This window comes from Leptosomus discolor, chromosome 23 (assembly GCF_034619465.1).
Source record: "Leptosomus discolor isolate bLepDis1 chromosome 23, bLepDis1.hap2, whole genome shotgun sequence".
NCBI classification, from domain to species: domain Eukaryota; kingdom Metazoa; phylum Chordata; class Aves; order Leptosomiformes; family Leptosomidae; genus Leptosomus; species Leptosomus discolor.
The window spans coordinates 9,134,119-9,149,556 of NC_141413.1; the positions used below are offsets into that span (position 1 = coordinate 9,134,119).

General features: G+C 41.6%; 1 protein-coding gene across 1 annotated transcript; it reads right to left on the reverse strand.

Annotated features, from left to right (window-relative positions):
* Nucleotides 1-206: 206 nt before the first annotated feature.
* PLAT (plasminogen activator, tissue type) lies at nt 207-15,423 on the reverse strand. Its single transcript, XM_009957299.2, has 14 exons — nt 15,325-15,423; nt 9,679-9,780; nt 8,630-8,669; nt 8,093-8,224; nt 7,564-7,677; nt 7,025-7,199; nt 6,385-6,476; nt 5,950-6,124; nt 5,541-5,626; nt 4,941-5,136; nt 4,326-4,462; nt 4,096-4,236; nt 2,505-2,653; nt 207-1,653 (listed from the first exon to the last, which is right to left on the reverse strand). The coding sequence occupies exons 2-14, from the start codon at nt 9,757-9,759 to the stop codon at nt 1,495-1,497; spliced, it is 1,677 nt and encodes a 558-aa protein (XP_009955601.1). The 5' UTR covers nt 9,760-9,780; nt 15,325-15,423; the 3' UTR covers nt 207-1,494.
* Between the last annotated feature and the right edge of the window lie 15 nt (nt 15,424-15,438).

The following is a 15,438-nucleotide window of genomic DNA, read 5'->3' on the forward strand; positions in this document are numbered from 1 at the left end:
GCAGAGAAGGTGTCACAGAAAACAGGCCAGGATGGAAAGAAATAACCAGTGTGGAGACGGCAGCTGGGGCTTGTGTAGCTCTCTTGTCACCTTGGGTGTTTCATGTAAGGGTATTTTCAAGGAGCTGGTAATGGCTGTGATGTAAAGCTGTTCTCTGCAACTTACACTTTGTAGGATGTATTTTTCTAAAAGATAGCAGTATCAGATGTGGTTCAGGTACATTTTATTGATGGCTGTTAGATCACATAGAGCTCAAAAAAGTGTATTTAAGAGACTGAATTGTGGAACAAACTTTGCATTCCTGAGTACACTTGCCTGTGTTACTCATTGAAACAGTTTTGGGTGTTTTACAGGCTGCAAATATTTGGCAGGTTTGTGAATGTCAGGATAGCGAGGCCCAGCAGCACTTGGAGATGGGTTTAGGGGAGCAGAATGGAAATTAATTTGTCTTTTTCTCAAGTTTTAGTACTTAATAAAATTAACAACAACAAAAAAAATCACACCAAAAAATCCTGAACTGTGACACTTTTTAAATAAACATCTTGGGTTTTTTTCTCCTTCCACTGGCTGAACTATGGGACTCATTGCTGAAGCTGACTGGATTTACACCACTGCTTCTCTGAGGACATTGAAGATGTCTGAGGTCAGTTTCAAAGCTGGTAGCTAGAAAGACACAGACCATTTGTAAAGTTGCCATTTATAAAACCCCTTTGAGAAAGTAATGGGCATCCTTACTAAGTCTCTCTTCTGCACTTAGATAAGCTTCTCTATTTGACTCTAGAGGATGCGCTAGTAGATCATTAGCGAGCTCCTTAAAACTGTGAGAGTAAACATTTTGAGTTAAAATGTTTTGAATTGCCCAAATATAATAACTAGTTTTCTACCTACAATGTCTGATTGATAATAAAGCTAAACTTTTGTAGCCTAAATATCTTTGTCCTTTGTAAAACAGTGGTCACATTTGCTTTCTCTTACTTTATTAAACAATTAGATGAGAGAGAATCTCTCAAAAAGGCTTAACTCTTAGGATGTGCATAGATACCACTTAGCGTTGCATGGCATCTGCAATGCAAGTAATGCCTGATTACTGAGATTCTGGTTCATGGTGACTTGGTTACACCTGTCCTGTCTTCTGTCAAAGGACAAATGCAGCCTGGTGACATTTGACTTCATCTTTACTTGTGGATGTAAACCTAAAACTGCTACCATTACACTTGTCCTTCATTCTGCCCTGCTGCCTTCAAGAGAGAGCTTCTGCTTTCATGAGATTTGCTGCAAGGAGAAAGCTTGGGGATGTGGGGGAGTGGAGTGTTAGCTTCTGATAACCTATAATAAGGAGAGTAATTTGAGAATGTGCTGTTCCCGCACATTGCCATTCCTCTTCCTCTTGTACTGAAAGTCATAAGCATCTGGACAAATGGGAAGCCCTGTTTGCACCCAGAAGGAAGCTGCAAGGGCACAGCCACATGATTGTGGACAGTTCATTTTTCTTTCTCAGGGTTTCATGTTGTCCTGAATCCAGTCAAGATAACGATTCACATTTGTATAAACGCCAGGTATGTCTTTGCGGCCACAGCCTATTCCCCAGCTGATGATTCCAATTAGATACATACGATCATCCTTCATACAGACCAGAGGCCCTCCAGAGTCACCCTACAGAGAAGTAACAGGTTAGTAACAATCTTTGATTGTTTTGTGTTGTTTCCCCCCCCCACTCCCGATGGCTTTAGTGGTGCACTAGTGTCTACAGAACTACCCTATGTGGTATTCTCACAAATTAAGAGCTCTTAGTAATGGCCCTTTTACATAAGCAACTCTTGTGTTCCGGACTCCCTCAATGCTCCTCTCATGGGGAGAGACCCCCAAAAAACCTGACACTAAAGCATCTGACTTTGTATGGTGCTCATTTATGAAATGTAGGTGAGATGTTGATAAGAACAAAACCAATACATTTATTCAGGCTGTAAAGATACAGGGTGTTTTATACTGCTGTGTGTAACAGTAAAGCAAAATTATTAGCTGTTTAGATGAAAAGAATGTGGATTGAATGCATGCCCTCCTTTTCCTCGTGTTACAGCTACTTGTTCTCTATCATCTTCTGGCCTTTATTCTTTTCTCCACTTTTCAGTAGAGTGGCACCCCCTTCCTTTTACAGAACCTCCTGCTGAGTGTTTTGTATGCTCACATAAGAGAAAATATTAGGAAATGCTGCTGAGGTGGAGTTTCCTGCTCAGTTTTGTGGTATTTCCTATATTTGGGGTTTTCAGTCTGTATTGTTCTGGTTTGCTCAGTTAAGTGTGGCCTGCTTTCCCAGATATGAGGGGCAGGGGAAGAAAAAAAGAAAGAAAAGCCTGCAGTTCTGTTTTGTTCAACAAAAGTCTGCTAGAACTTCTATGCAGCCAAATGCAGAACTTCTTCAAACTATTTTCTGAAGTGTTTTGTTTGTTTAGCTTAGACAGACAAGGACAGACCTACAAAGAAAAGAGGAACAGAACTGGGTTTACCTTGCAGGCATCATCAAGGTGTCTTGTGTCTCCTGCACATAACATATTGTCTGTAACTGTCCGGTTGTCTAGATGCCGTGTTGTGCACCGACTGGCTGGAAACAGTCTGACATGGCCTTCCTTCAGGTGCTCTGAATAGAATGGAGAAACTGGAAGAAAAATGACAATATAAATACGTATATATGTCTGTGTATGCATGTATGTATTTTTAAAAAATTGCAGTTCAGTTTCTGTAGTTTAGGGAAGAGTAAACAGAAGTGTAGCTGCGGGGGAAGGTGTGTGTGTGTGTGTGGCTAAACTAGTATTTTATTGCCAAAGGGTCTTTTTTAATTCTTGGGGGTTCTGCTTTGCTAGTGAGAACAGCTTAAACCTAATTGAGAGAGATATTGTTTCTTTACCAAGCTTAAATGCTAAAGAAGTTTTTGTAGGCTCCAAATGAAAGACTGCCGGGTTTCTTGGATGGATAAGTTATCTTTGCACAGTTACATCAATCAAAATGAAGTCACAGGAGATGCCTATGAAAATCACTAACTGTATGAAATAGGATCCTGGCTTTTTAGTATTAGACTTGCGCTAACAAAAATCAGATGCCTTGTCATACACTGTGCTGAGTAACTGGATAGGCAGGTATGCTTGCGTTATGTTAGAACGGAAGGGGGTTTTTTGTTTGTTTGAGGTATTGGTTTTATTCTCCTGCATAGCTGTAATTGCACAAAGCTGAAAGTTGGCAGGATGGTTGTTTTTCAGTTACAGCATCCTCTCCCTCTCAAACAGTTTATCCTGTGCTCCCTGTAAGTAATGCAGGACTAGCTTTAAAAGCGCTTTAAAAAACACTTGATGCCACACTTATATGTTAAATCTTCACATCTGTTCCAAAAACCCTATGGGTTCAAATAACGATTAGGTCTGGTTATGATGGATGCTTCACAGTCTCTGTCTCAAAGAGTTTACAAGTCAGAGAATAAAAAGAAATTAGTAGAAAGTGAAAGTAAAATAAGAGCTGGGGTTTTTGTTTGTTTTAAATACAGGTCAGCCTGTGTATACTTCCAGACAGGTTTTATTCCTGTTTATTGTAGCTCACTTTAAAAAACATTTAGACAGCCTTTTAATATATATATCTGGAATTGTTATTTCTTTAGCTTTTTTTTTTTTGCTTGTTAATCACTGCACAGGCAATGTATCTCTTACAATAATGCAACTACCTGCAAATATATAGTATATTAAATCTTGACAGAAATGGATTTCTGTCAGAACGACAATATCTAAATGTACTCAGTACAGCAGAAACGTGGCAGCCCTGACTGCAAATTTTCCATCTTTCCTGCCTTATCTATTGCACCATTTCTTTGTGTTTCTACTGTTGGAGGTTATCAAGGAAGACTCTACTAGCCCATGCAGCTGACAGAACTCAGATGAGTGAAATAACTTTCAGCAAAACTCGTTTTTGTGTATCTTCCACTTGCATATATGTTTTGTAATGCTGATATAAGCCCATATAACAACACAGGGGGTCACACATTGAGCAATGCTAAAGGCTTGAATTATTTGAGGGCAGGGGACCCAAACTTTGGACATAGTATCTTCTACTTACATTCCTCATTTCTGCCGTAACCAGAGATCTCGCATTCAGTCCAGTCGGGCAGCTGCAGTTCTGGTGTGGGGAGGCAGGCAGCACGGACAGTGTCTGTTTCAATAGCACAGTCTTCTGCATTTGATTTCAACTGCAACAGAGCTGAAGAGGGGAAAAAAGTGACCGCTTCATTAACCACAAGCTTGAGCCAGCTGTGACCCTTCCAGTCACGAGGTCAGAAAAGCTCTTACCAATATCATTGTTGAAATTTTCTGAGTCAAATCTCTGATGCACAGTGTAGTTCTTCACTTGAAACTTCTGTTCATTTTCCTCAGGAGTTGCTCGGGAAGTCCTACCCAGCACAATCTTCAGCTGATTTGTACTAAAGCTGAAGAACGAGAGTCTTACTTTCTTCCTGTGTTAACTGGAGTGGACCCCTCCTTCAATGATGTGCTGTTGGAGCTTCTGCTTATTTTAGCAGTATTATTACTTCATTACTCAGGCAGTTTGACCTCAAGTGTCCTACTTGCCTTTGGTTTTGCCTGTCTTGGTTACAGCCATCATGGCAAAGCTCCTCTGCCAGCCCACTGCTGTTACCAAGTTTCAGATGGCGCTGCATCTGTATTGACAGCTTTGTTCTTCAGCTATTTGATATTCTGTTGTGGTGCCTTAATGCCATCCTGCTAGTTTGCCCAATAAATGCCTGTCTGTAATGCTCAGCACAATTAACTCTATAGTGTAGAATGACTTACTGGGTTAAAGAGCTTTTTTTCAAGTCTTTTACCCTTCCAGTGAGGCTATATTGGATGCTTCCATTTTCCAGATTCCTCCCCCCCTCCCCAGACATTACTGAATCCTCAACTTACCCTTCCTCAAAACAGTGAGCAGCTGACAAAACCCAGCAGGAACTGATCAGAACTCCTCCGCAGAGGAAATGTTCTCCAGGTGCTCGGCGATACTTCACAAAGATGGCAGCTTGCCATGGGTGAGCTGCAATGTCTGTATAGGAGCCACCTTTAATCCTGTACTGGTGTACTCCGTGCTGCCGTAAGCCACAGGTGGCTGTGGATGACAAACCCAGAAATAGCCTTTTTGTTCACGCAGTCTTGCTCTGAGTGCGGGTTAAGAGCCTGTGAGTTGTGCGTGTTGAGGCTGCCTGGCATGAACTGTTTAGTATCTGACTCATTCCTGTTTCCTAGGAAACTTGTATTCTGATTTGAAAAATATAGTAAGGAAATCCTGTCTTTTCTGTCCTCCATTTCTGCAGTCTTCCCTTCTGGCAGAGACAAAGGCACTTCTGTGAGAGTGGAGCCACAGAATCTGTATTACAAAAAGCTTTTTTTTTTGCTTTTTTTTTTTTCCCCCAGCTCTTATTTTACTGTAAGAGGCTTGAGTTTAATACAAATGGCATGCAGAACAGTAATGCCTTAAAGAAAAAGAAGAATCAGGAGTGCTAGGATCCTTACAGCAAGTAGGGACATTGCAGTACTCCCATGTGAGCTGATTTCCTTTCAGTACATGGCACCAGGGCTTGCTGTCATTGTCAGGATTCCTGCAGCACAGGAAAGAGAAGAGCTATTTGTATTATCAGATCTGCAGGGAGTTTGGGGAGACCTAAAGATGGCAGACTGTGACCTGAGTGTACTCTTTTTGAGGGCCCAGGGGGCATGTGGAATTTGCATTTACGGAGTCTGATGTTAGAGAAGCATACATAGGTTGGGTGGAATAAAATTACTATTGTCAGTGAGCTTCATTCCCAGCAGTAATGTATTTCCTGTGCTTTAATAATCCACATAAAAGACTAGAGCCCTGCCTCAAAAGTACCACATGGAAGTTTGGTGGGATTTTTTAAAATTCTGTAACTTGACTACATACCGGCAGAAATTGTGACTACCAAGGCCCAGCTGGTAAGCATCTCTTCTCCAAGCAGTATATAACTTGTTGACAAGGATTCGAGAATTCCACCTTAAACAGGTAGCTCCAGAACTGGTAACACTGTGGCTGCCTCGGTAATCTGTGCCTCTTCCAGATTTGCAGTTGATGTTCCCAACTTCAATAAGAAAGCCGCACGTTAACTGATGGATGTGAACCCGTCAGCTGTTCCTAACTGTAATTTCTGTCAAGGCATCTATATATTAGCTATATTTATCTCAGTCTCTCGGAGTCATAAATACTGGAAACTTAAACAGGATTTAACGTGAGCATCGCAACTTTTCAGGCCACAGAAGTAGCACAAGTCCACAGAGAACCCTTACATATGCAGTCAATCATGGAAGCTCTAAAGTCCATTCCCTGTCCCCCTGCATGTACCTTTTGAACAGGAGGGCACACTGCAGTGTTCCCAGATGTACTTTCCTCCTTTATAGATATAGCACCAAGGTCTGGAATCCTCATCTGGGTTTCTGAAAGAGTTATGATAATATGCATTATTATAAAGCTATTGTTATTGGTCCCATGTCTGTCATCTAGTTTGGTAACTTAATCCTGCTCTGCAGTGAAGACGTGGACTGAACCACCAGAAGTCATCTGGATTCCTATTTTAATTATAAAATTGCAGAATACATGGAGGTGAGGATGAGATGGCCAGTAGCTAGCAGGAGTGGACAGCTTGTTTGTGCAGTTTAGTTCACGTGCAGGAAGCCCTATATTTTTAGAGTTTTGACCAGGATCTGGAGCTGCAGGAATCTGGCTTACAAAGGGAGTTTCAGGCACTGAGAAGCGACAAGGGAAAGACTATGGGGTAAGATATGTACGCATTTTGTAGTCTGTCATAAGCATCCAGTCTAGATAGATCTGAAGTTCAGATATGTCTACAGAAGTTGCAGTTGTTGCTCATGGGCTGTGCAGTGTTCTCTGGTGTTAGACTGCAAACGGACATTCCTTTGCTCTAAGCTTTTAGAATGGGCTGATTCCTGTGGCTCTGGCCTTGGGTGTGACATCAGCCCCTCACCTGCAATAGTTGTGATTGCCCAATCCCAGCTCCGCAGCATCCTTTCTTTGGCCACTGTATGTCCGGTCCATCAAGCTGTTGCTATTCCAATTTAAACATTCAATTCCACTCTCTGTCATGCTCCATGTACCCCTGTATGTTACTCCAGCATCTTTGTAGCACTTAACTTGAGTATCTGAACAAAAGGGAACAAAATGTTACTATAAGGACAGCATCCCAAACTCTGCTTCCCCAGCCTCTGTTCTGTTTAAACTTGGCTCCCAGATGTTTTGTATAGTAAGTCAGTGAAAATGCCTTGCCAGGCAGACTGTAAGTGTACCTGAAAGTCTTCAGCTCCAAAATTTACAGTTTTATTAAGAGACACTGAGAACAGCTCAGGTGTCCTCCTTAAAGTTCTCTGTAGTATTAGCTCTAGAATAAAAAGAGGCAACTTAACAGAGAGCCTAGTATACAGCAGCAGCTTCTGAGTACCTCATCCTTTTGCACTGCATGGCTAAAACCAATAGCATTGTTCACAGTAACTGACAAGTTATACTTGCCTATTTCACACTGCTTCCCAGAGAAACCTTGGTGGCACTGGCAGATGAAGAGCTGTGGGGAATAATATGCCTGTGAACATTGGCCCCCGTTGTAGCATTTATTTCTAGTGCAGGCTGTGGAATAAGCAAAAGCCAGGAAATACTGTTAGATTTTGCAGAAGTAAGAAGTTGGGAACATACATCTATCTTTCCTCTCTGGTCAGTCTCCTTTAGTCTGTTCTGGTTTTCCCTGCCTACTTGTTATTGTCATGTGCTTAAAGCCTTTTTGTGTAGTGCTTCCATTCTGCCTTTGCTCTATTCTCTCCACATAAATTATTAGGAGCCTTCCTCAGCCCCTTGCCCACTCCTGCTTAGTCCTGCCCGAGTCTGTATATATTAGTATTTTAATTTCTATCCTATTCTATTTCAAGCCAAATTTTCTGTATGACAACTCCTTCCCTGACAGTGGAGTTCTTCTTTTTTAGGATTATTAGATGGACAATCTCTCATCCCACACCATTTCCTTTCTCTTTTTCTTCTTCATACTCACCTCTGACAGGCACAGTGTGGCAGCGACTCCGACCACTGTCGCACCTACAGTATTCTATTCTGCTCCCTGAGAGCCTCAGCCAGGTCCCCCTGTGCTGGTAAATTTCTCCAGATGAATTGTCTGTGCAAATGGCTGTAATTGGAGAAAGGAAATCCTCTTTTAGAGATTCAGGGAAAAGACCTGGCTGAGCAAAAGAACTCCCTTTCCTTTCCAGGAGAAAAGTATCCATGATGGAAGCATCTGTCTAACCCGCTGCCCTTTTTACTTCTCAGACCACAATTGTCCCATCTTTCTCACTGCTATGTGGCTGGATGTACTGTTGAACGGCCTCTTTTTCTTTAAAGAAGAGCAGAGGGAGGGGAAAACTTTGGCCTCTGAGTTGTGGATAGTATTAATGGTCTGGTATTTTGCCTTCCGAATCTCTCATCCAGATAACCATGACAAACAGCTTTTGGGCTCCGTTCCCTCAGCATCATCTGCTTCCCCTCCTGTGTTCATAAAGCTTCAGGTAACATGGTTATGCTTTGCCTGGCTTACCTCTAGATCTGGCTCCCCGTTTGAAACGCATGTGTAAGCCCTGCAAGCAAAGAAGGTTAATTCTGTGAGTAACTGCTCTCTTAAGAAAACTGGGAGAACAAGTGCCTCCAAAGAGCCAGACCTTTTCTTGAGGTCTTGTAAATCAGGGGAGCTCTGAGCAACTGTCTGCCCTCCTTCTCAGACAATACAGTGAAAAGTGCCTTTAGTACCTCAGCATGGGTACTGAGAATTGTAAATCATTGAGTTGCCACAAATTACGAGGTGACTGCGTGTCATCTGAGTAACATGAACTTGGGATGCGTTGTACTCACATGGTGTGTGAAGTGATTATGTGCTCTTTGGGCATTGCAAGTGCTAACTTAAGTTTGTCAGCTTTCTGCTATTTGAAGGAGGTTCAAGCAACTAATTTCCAAAGAAGTAAACGTGAACAAGCAGTTATTTTTGCTCATTGACAGGCAGTTTCTCCATAAGCCTTTGTAGCTTGATTACCTTTGAGAGATTGTCTCCTGCAGCCAATAAATAAAATATTTTGGATAAATTTTTAAGGAAGAAACCAATTTAGAAAGCTTCTTTGATCAGGCCACAAGAGCAAGAATAACATAAAAAGAAAGAGGAAGGCTGGGATAACAATTTTTTGAGAAAGAGACTAAACATTTTAAATTGTGTAAGGTTTACTCAAGCTGTGCAATGTGAGGCTTAAAGTAAGGGGACATGGGAACCATCAGTGTCCAGCTGTAAGTGAGAGTACCGATGAAGGTGACGACAACAGAAAATAAAAGGGTGATCACCTTGGAACTTATTAACAGTGAACAGATACACCAAGAAGATCTGAAGACTTGCTTACTGAAATGAAAACCAGCCAGGACAACCATTACTGGAAATCCCAGCTTAGAGGCAGGCTAATTTGTAAAGTTTTCCTTCCTCTGACTTCTGGTGATAAACCAGATTCTCCTTCTGTCTGATGCAGACAGCTGGAGTCGATGGTAAGGAAGTGCTGCTGAAAACACAGGAGGATGGCAAGAGCATTATTTCATGCATTAGCCTCTTACCTGGCATTGAGCAGTCGTGATTGCTCCCACCAGCAGCAGGAGACATGGGATTTTGCATTCCATTCTGAGTGTTTTCCACATCACCTCCAAATATCACGTTATCTATAGAGACAAAAGAAAAAATAAGATGTTGAACAAAGGCATTTTACAGTGTGAATGGAGTTCAAGGTTGTAAGTTTAAATAAAATTTTTAAATTATGAAAATTATTTTTACATTAAAACACTGCAGCTCTCAGCCATCTGGTCTTGCTGTCCTGGTGTCCCTGGACAGGGAAAACTGCCAGGCTGGACCCAGATGTGCTTTCACTCGATAAACTTAGAAACCTGACAAAGTGTACCCTTTTACGTCTGGAGGAAACTCAGAAAGTGTTTCCTGGGGATAACACTGGCAGAAGTAAATTCCAAGTCCTCTTTCCCAAGGTTGCTGCAAGCCAACAGTATCATCTGCATTACAAGAGAGGTAGACTTGTCTAATGAAGGAGTGTAATGCTAATTGGAAAGTGTTAATTGAGATTCAGGTCACTAAGGCCTACCTAAGAGATCTCTTGCAGGGGCACAAAAATCTGTTGAAGGATCGATCGGTCTGTGGTAATAGTGGTTTAAGAGGATTTGTGTTTTCTGCACAGACTGCTGCTTTGGGTGAGAGTGAGGGCTTCTTTCGTGTAGAGGATGCATCAGCAAGGAGACTTGGTTGATGATAGGTGGGGACAGAACTGCTATGTCTTTGATTTTTCAGTATTTCTACAGCTTCTCCCCAGCTGAGCTTCTACTATTCTGCTATTGTCATATGCTTTTGCTAAAAAGGGAGAGTATGGCAACTGGCTGGCACGCTAGCTTTTGGTCTGGTGTTCTCATTTATTTGTTGCAGCACCTTACCGTGTGTCACTTCTATGCAGTCATAACTACATCTTAGTCCCTCTAATCCCTTCAGCAGCTTTACACTTCAGACAAAGCCCTCTTCCATCCCACATAAAGCGTTTGTGCTTCTTCCAGACTGATTTACATAGCCTGTCTCCTACAGCTGTAGTCTTGGGAGAGAACCTCCAATGATCTCCAGTGGGAGATCGCTGGCTGGTATGGTGTGGCTGGGGTTAAGGATGAATCTGGCTTTCTGCCTCCATTCATCTCATTTGCTTTGAAAATCTACTTCTCTCTTCGCTCATCAGAAGTTCATTTCTTATCTGGTGAAGTTGCTGCTCTGACCTGGACACAGATAGCTATAGGAAGGACATTTGGGTACTGTGATCTATCTGTATTTCTTCCTACTGTAGCAAAATTTATTTCGGTCTGGCCTTGGAGCAGGGAAGTTTCTTGGCAGAAGCATGAATTTAGATTTCTGTAGCCGCTGACTGCAGTGAGATATGCTACCATCTTATGCCCTCCCTGACAAAGGAGAAAAAATTACTTGTTTGACTGAAGCAGAGCGCCTTGCACACACGCTGACTAGCTGCTGGGCAGAGAGAAAGTTCTGAATAGTGGGGGGCACGCTCGTAACTAATGTGGCATAGGGTCCAGTGTATACAAAATTCTACTGCTGAAATTAGTGACATGGGATTTTTCCCTTGCTGTACTAAACACCATTTCATCCTCAGAGCAGAAAAGTACACTGGATGTGACAGACAAAGGCAGTGAAGGGCTTTCTGCGGTGGTCTGTTGCCTGTGAAGGCAATGTGCTTTGCTGTGGGCTTCCTGCTTCTCTGTTAATCCCTGTAGGAAAGATCCCAGAGAAGATTTATTTTGCCCATTCTTGTATCTTGGTGACCTTGTAGTAACTGTAGAAGATCAGGCAAATGTATGCATGTAAAAGCATTCCAGTAAAGCCTGACCTTAGCAGCATGAGTTGGGTAGCTAGCTAACTTCTATGTTATGTTTAGAAACACTGCTGAACTTGAGGACTTTAAATGAGGATTTATTGGTACACTAACAGGACTCTCTGTTGGGGTGGGGGGAAGGCTGTTGTCCATGGCAGAATTTAAATTAGTAAGATGGATACAAATGATTACGCAGTGTCAGAAGTTTAAAACCTAGTGTCTAGGGACTTCTTTGAAACATGGCATTAAATAGCAAGATCCAATACATCTATTAAAAATTAGGAAGATACTGATTTTCACAGTTGAATAACAGGCTTTAAGGACCAGAGTTGGCATTATTATGTAATCTGAAATCTTAAAATAAGACAAATAACTTTATCACAGGTTTCCTGACTTGAACCTGTAGTTTTCTTCCTCAAAGTAATAGTTACTGCTGCATGCAGTAATAGTAGCTCTTTTTTACGATTGAACGAGACATATGTAATCACCAGTGTGAACAGATTTAGCTTGATCCTCTGTACTAACCAAGACTGCTATAGCAGTTAGTCTAGATGGCTGAGATAATGAATCATGAGTGTGGTGTAGATGGAAACCCCCTTGCTTTGAACAAGTCCAACACCAGAGGTTCATTTTCTCTCTTTTTTAAAAATATAATGCCTCCTCTACAAACCAAGAGCTGGGAGTGTGGTAGAGTACCAGGCAAGAAGATAAAATTTCATTCCCCATCTCTAGGATTGCTCTGCAATTCCAATTCTTGGAAATAATATTCAGGCCCTGTCTCCCATACTGTCAGTTTTTTATCATCTGCATTATATGATCCCTGAGCAAGCAGAAAGCTAACCCAATTATTTGAGAAAACTGCTGCTTCCGGAAATTAGGAGCTCAGACTGTTTATATAAAGCCAGAGAAGGCAGCTGGATAATAGCTGGTGCAACTGGAGTATGACAGATGAATGAGTCATAAATTGGGATTCAAGCTAAAAAGGGAGAGAGCTTGTTTGTGGGTTGTTGCGTGTTGGGTTTTTTTTTTTACAGACTTGTTCAAAGAAAAGCAAAATGCACAAATATTCCAGTCTCTGAAGCAGAACTGGGAGTACATCAGGATAGCTTAGGCTGTGGTTTCTCATCATTAGACTGCACAAAGAGGAGACTTAAGTTGAAGTCAGACTGAAAAGATTCACAGAACAGCTTCCAAAAACATTAGTTGCTCCAAGTCTTTAGCTCACATCTTGATGAAGAGATCCCTGTAATTCAGAGCATCTCTTGGGGATTTATATTAGTATGCAGACTTCATAATATACTTTTTATATACTTTCAAGCCCTTTCTCACCTCTTAGGAAGCATTTTGCATTGTATAACAAGCCTTTTTAAAAGCTGCAAGAGTGATTTCCAAATAGGCATTGACTTCACTTGAATCTGAACTAAATCATCAGCATTTCCAAAGCTGAAGTGGATGATCTGAACTGCAACCCTGAGTCACTTGTTTGCTGCTGTAACCCTGGGTTATATTATCCTTACCCCCTGCAGCTGTAGTTCATCATTGGAGCTATGCAGGCTTGTGTTCCGAATCCCACAGCAGCAAGGTTTTAACTTGCTAATTGTTAGTACCACTGGAAATCTTTGTTGCTATCTGTGGAGAAGCCTTGAAGTTCTTACTGACAGCTTTAAGAAATGAGATTCTGCTAGCTAAGACCTTGTTAAGGAAAGGTTCATTCAGTGAAACTACTTATCTGAGTTGAGCTGCTTTGTTAGAATTTCTCTCTGGGAAGCACGGTAAAGTGTTGAGACCTCATTTCTAAGGTACCAGCTAAGATGCCCCAAAACAAAGGCAACACGGTTGGACCTGATAATCTTAAAGGTCTTTTCCAATCAAAATGATTCTAGGATTCTAAATCTGCAGGGTTTTTTTTTTGTGGGAGGACAGACTGGCAAAGCTGGCCAAACTAGTATATCAGAGGCAATCCTAGCTGTTTGAAAACAGCAGGAAAGTATAGCTAGTTTTCAGGGGGAAGTGGGAAACATCTTTTAAATTTAAAAAAAAAAAAAAAAAGAAAAAAGAAAAAAGCAGCATTTGGGTCTTGGAGATTGACATGAAAGGAGATGTCACTATTTAAAAAGCATCTGCCTGGTTTAATCAAGTTTATGGTTATAATAATTTATCCCATGTAGTCTACTATACAAGCAGATTTTAGTCTTACACAGCACATGCTTATACTGCAGAATGCAACAGAGAGTCTCTCTAAAGTTGTCTTGTGTCAGATGCCACATCCTTTCTCCCTCTTCTTTTCTGCTGTCCCTGTTCAGGCTAGCTTATCTTATAATGCAGCAGCCCGTTTTCCCCCTCCTTTCCCCATCTCCATGGGGCGATGCCTGTCCATCCATTGGTGGCTGCTGTCCCACTATGTGTGGAAAACTGGTAACAGATGTCGCCAGATTTTTTTTAATTTTTTTTTCAGTTTCGGGAAAGGTAAAACTTAGGCCAGTCAATTGGAATGTTCTGAATGATAAGCCCTATCAAACTGAAACCATATGGCTATTTGAAAAATACCATGTTTACAAGACTCCAAGCAGAAACCTGCAAGCAATGTGCTTTCTGGAAGGGCTCTCCTAAACAGTTTTGTGACTTCTGCTCTCGCCCTTTGCTTCCTCTCTGATCAAAAATACTCTAGCAATAAGCCCGGGGCCTAGATGTGGTGTTCCGACATTTTGATTCTATACTTACAGGTACATTAGGACGTTAACATATACGCTACCCTAAATGTATCTCTCTTTGCTGAAGCATCATCAGCAGGAATACTTTAAATCCCACATATTAATTTATTATTAATAACAGCCTTCTAAGCAGTAAGAGTGTGCGTATTATCTTACCAAAGTGGAATAAGACCTAGAAAAGGAATGTATCTTATCAAGGTCAAACAAAAAGTCATTACTAGAAATTATAAGTAGCTCTCCCTCCCCGTATGCATCCCAATAACCTAGTATGTCCATTCCAAAATACTTTTGATTCTGAATCTATAGCACAAATATCTTTTTTGATATCTCTTTTGATATTTCTTGAACAGCTATCTTGATCTAGTTCAAGCAAGAGACTGCATATCCTTGCTGCCTTTTCCTGCCTTCTGGAGAAAGTGCTTCTGTATCCCTTTTCTGAACTGAGCAATGAACATCAGACTCGTGCTATTTCTCTTTAAAGTATAACAGTGGACAGACCTCTGCTTTTGGGTAAAGAATTAAAAGAACCAAACCAAACCAAAAGTAAGATTCTGTAGTCTTCGAAGGCATTGGAGGAAATGGATACTTCAAACTCCGGCTTTGTTTTGGGAATCATTCTTTGGCCGCATTTAAAAAGAAGCGTGTTTAGGGAGAACTGAAGACGACCTGCCCTGCCCCTCTTTGTCCCTCTGTTACCCTGATTGGGAGCCTGGGGTGAAAGGCACAGTCTGACCTCTTCCCAGGAAGATGGTAAGTTACCCTTTCATAGCTAGCTCAATAGGTCTCTCCTTACCATCACGATATTTGTCTGTAACTCCCCCTTAAAGTTCTTTGGCTAATGCTCTTTGTGCAGGAGACTCCTCCCTGCTAACTGCTCAGAGTCTGAGGCTGTCAGCCCTTTCCCTGGAATAGCTGAAGCTTTCTTGAAACATCTGAGAGCTAGCAGCCTTAGCCAGCATTATGAATCTCTTCAAAACCTGAAAGGCAATCGCTCAGTTAGTTAACTACCGTGGTGCTTCAGTGGGATTTATTAAATAGCAACATTTAACGGTATTTAATGACAATGCCATTGATGTTGCAAACAGGACATGCGCTTTTTGAAGCAGGTGCAGAGGAGTACCTACCTTTTTGCTTTTTCTCTTCTGTGTTCTGATGATGATTTCCTTTCCAGACTAGCCTGGCTTTGTGTTTTCGGCCTCTCCGCTCTGGTCTCTCTGAGCAGCTCCTGCCCTCCTTGG

Excerpts from the sequence above, each read along its gene's own strand:
- PLAT (XM_009957299.2), bottom strand. The coding sequence starts at position 9,759 with ATGTGGAAAACACTCAGAATGGAATGCAAAATCCCATGTCTCCTGCTG. Across the intron at positions 4,463-4,940 it reads GCTCACTGTTTTGAGGAAGG|CTTTAGTACAAATCAGCTGA; the intron begins GTAAGTTGAGGA and ends CTCGTTCTTCAG. Across the intron at positions 2,654-4,095 it reads TTACGGCAGAAATGAGGAAT|TTTCTCCATTCTATTCAGAG; the intron begins GTAAGTAGAAGA and ends TTTTTCTTCCAG.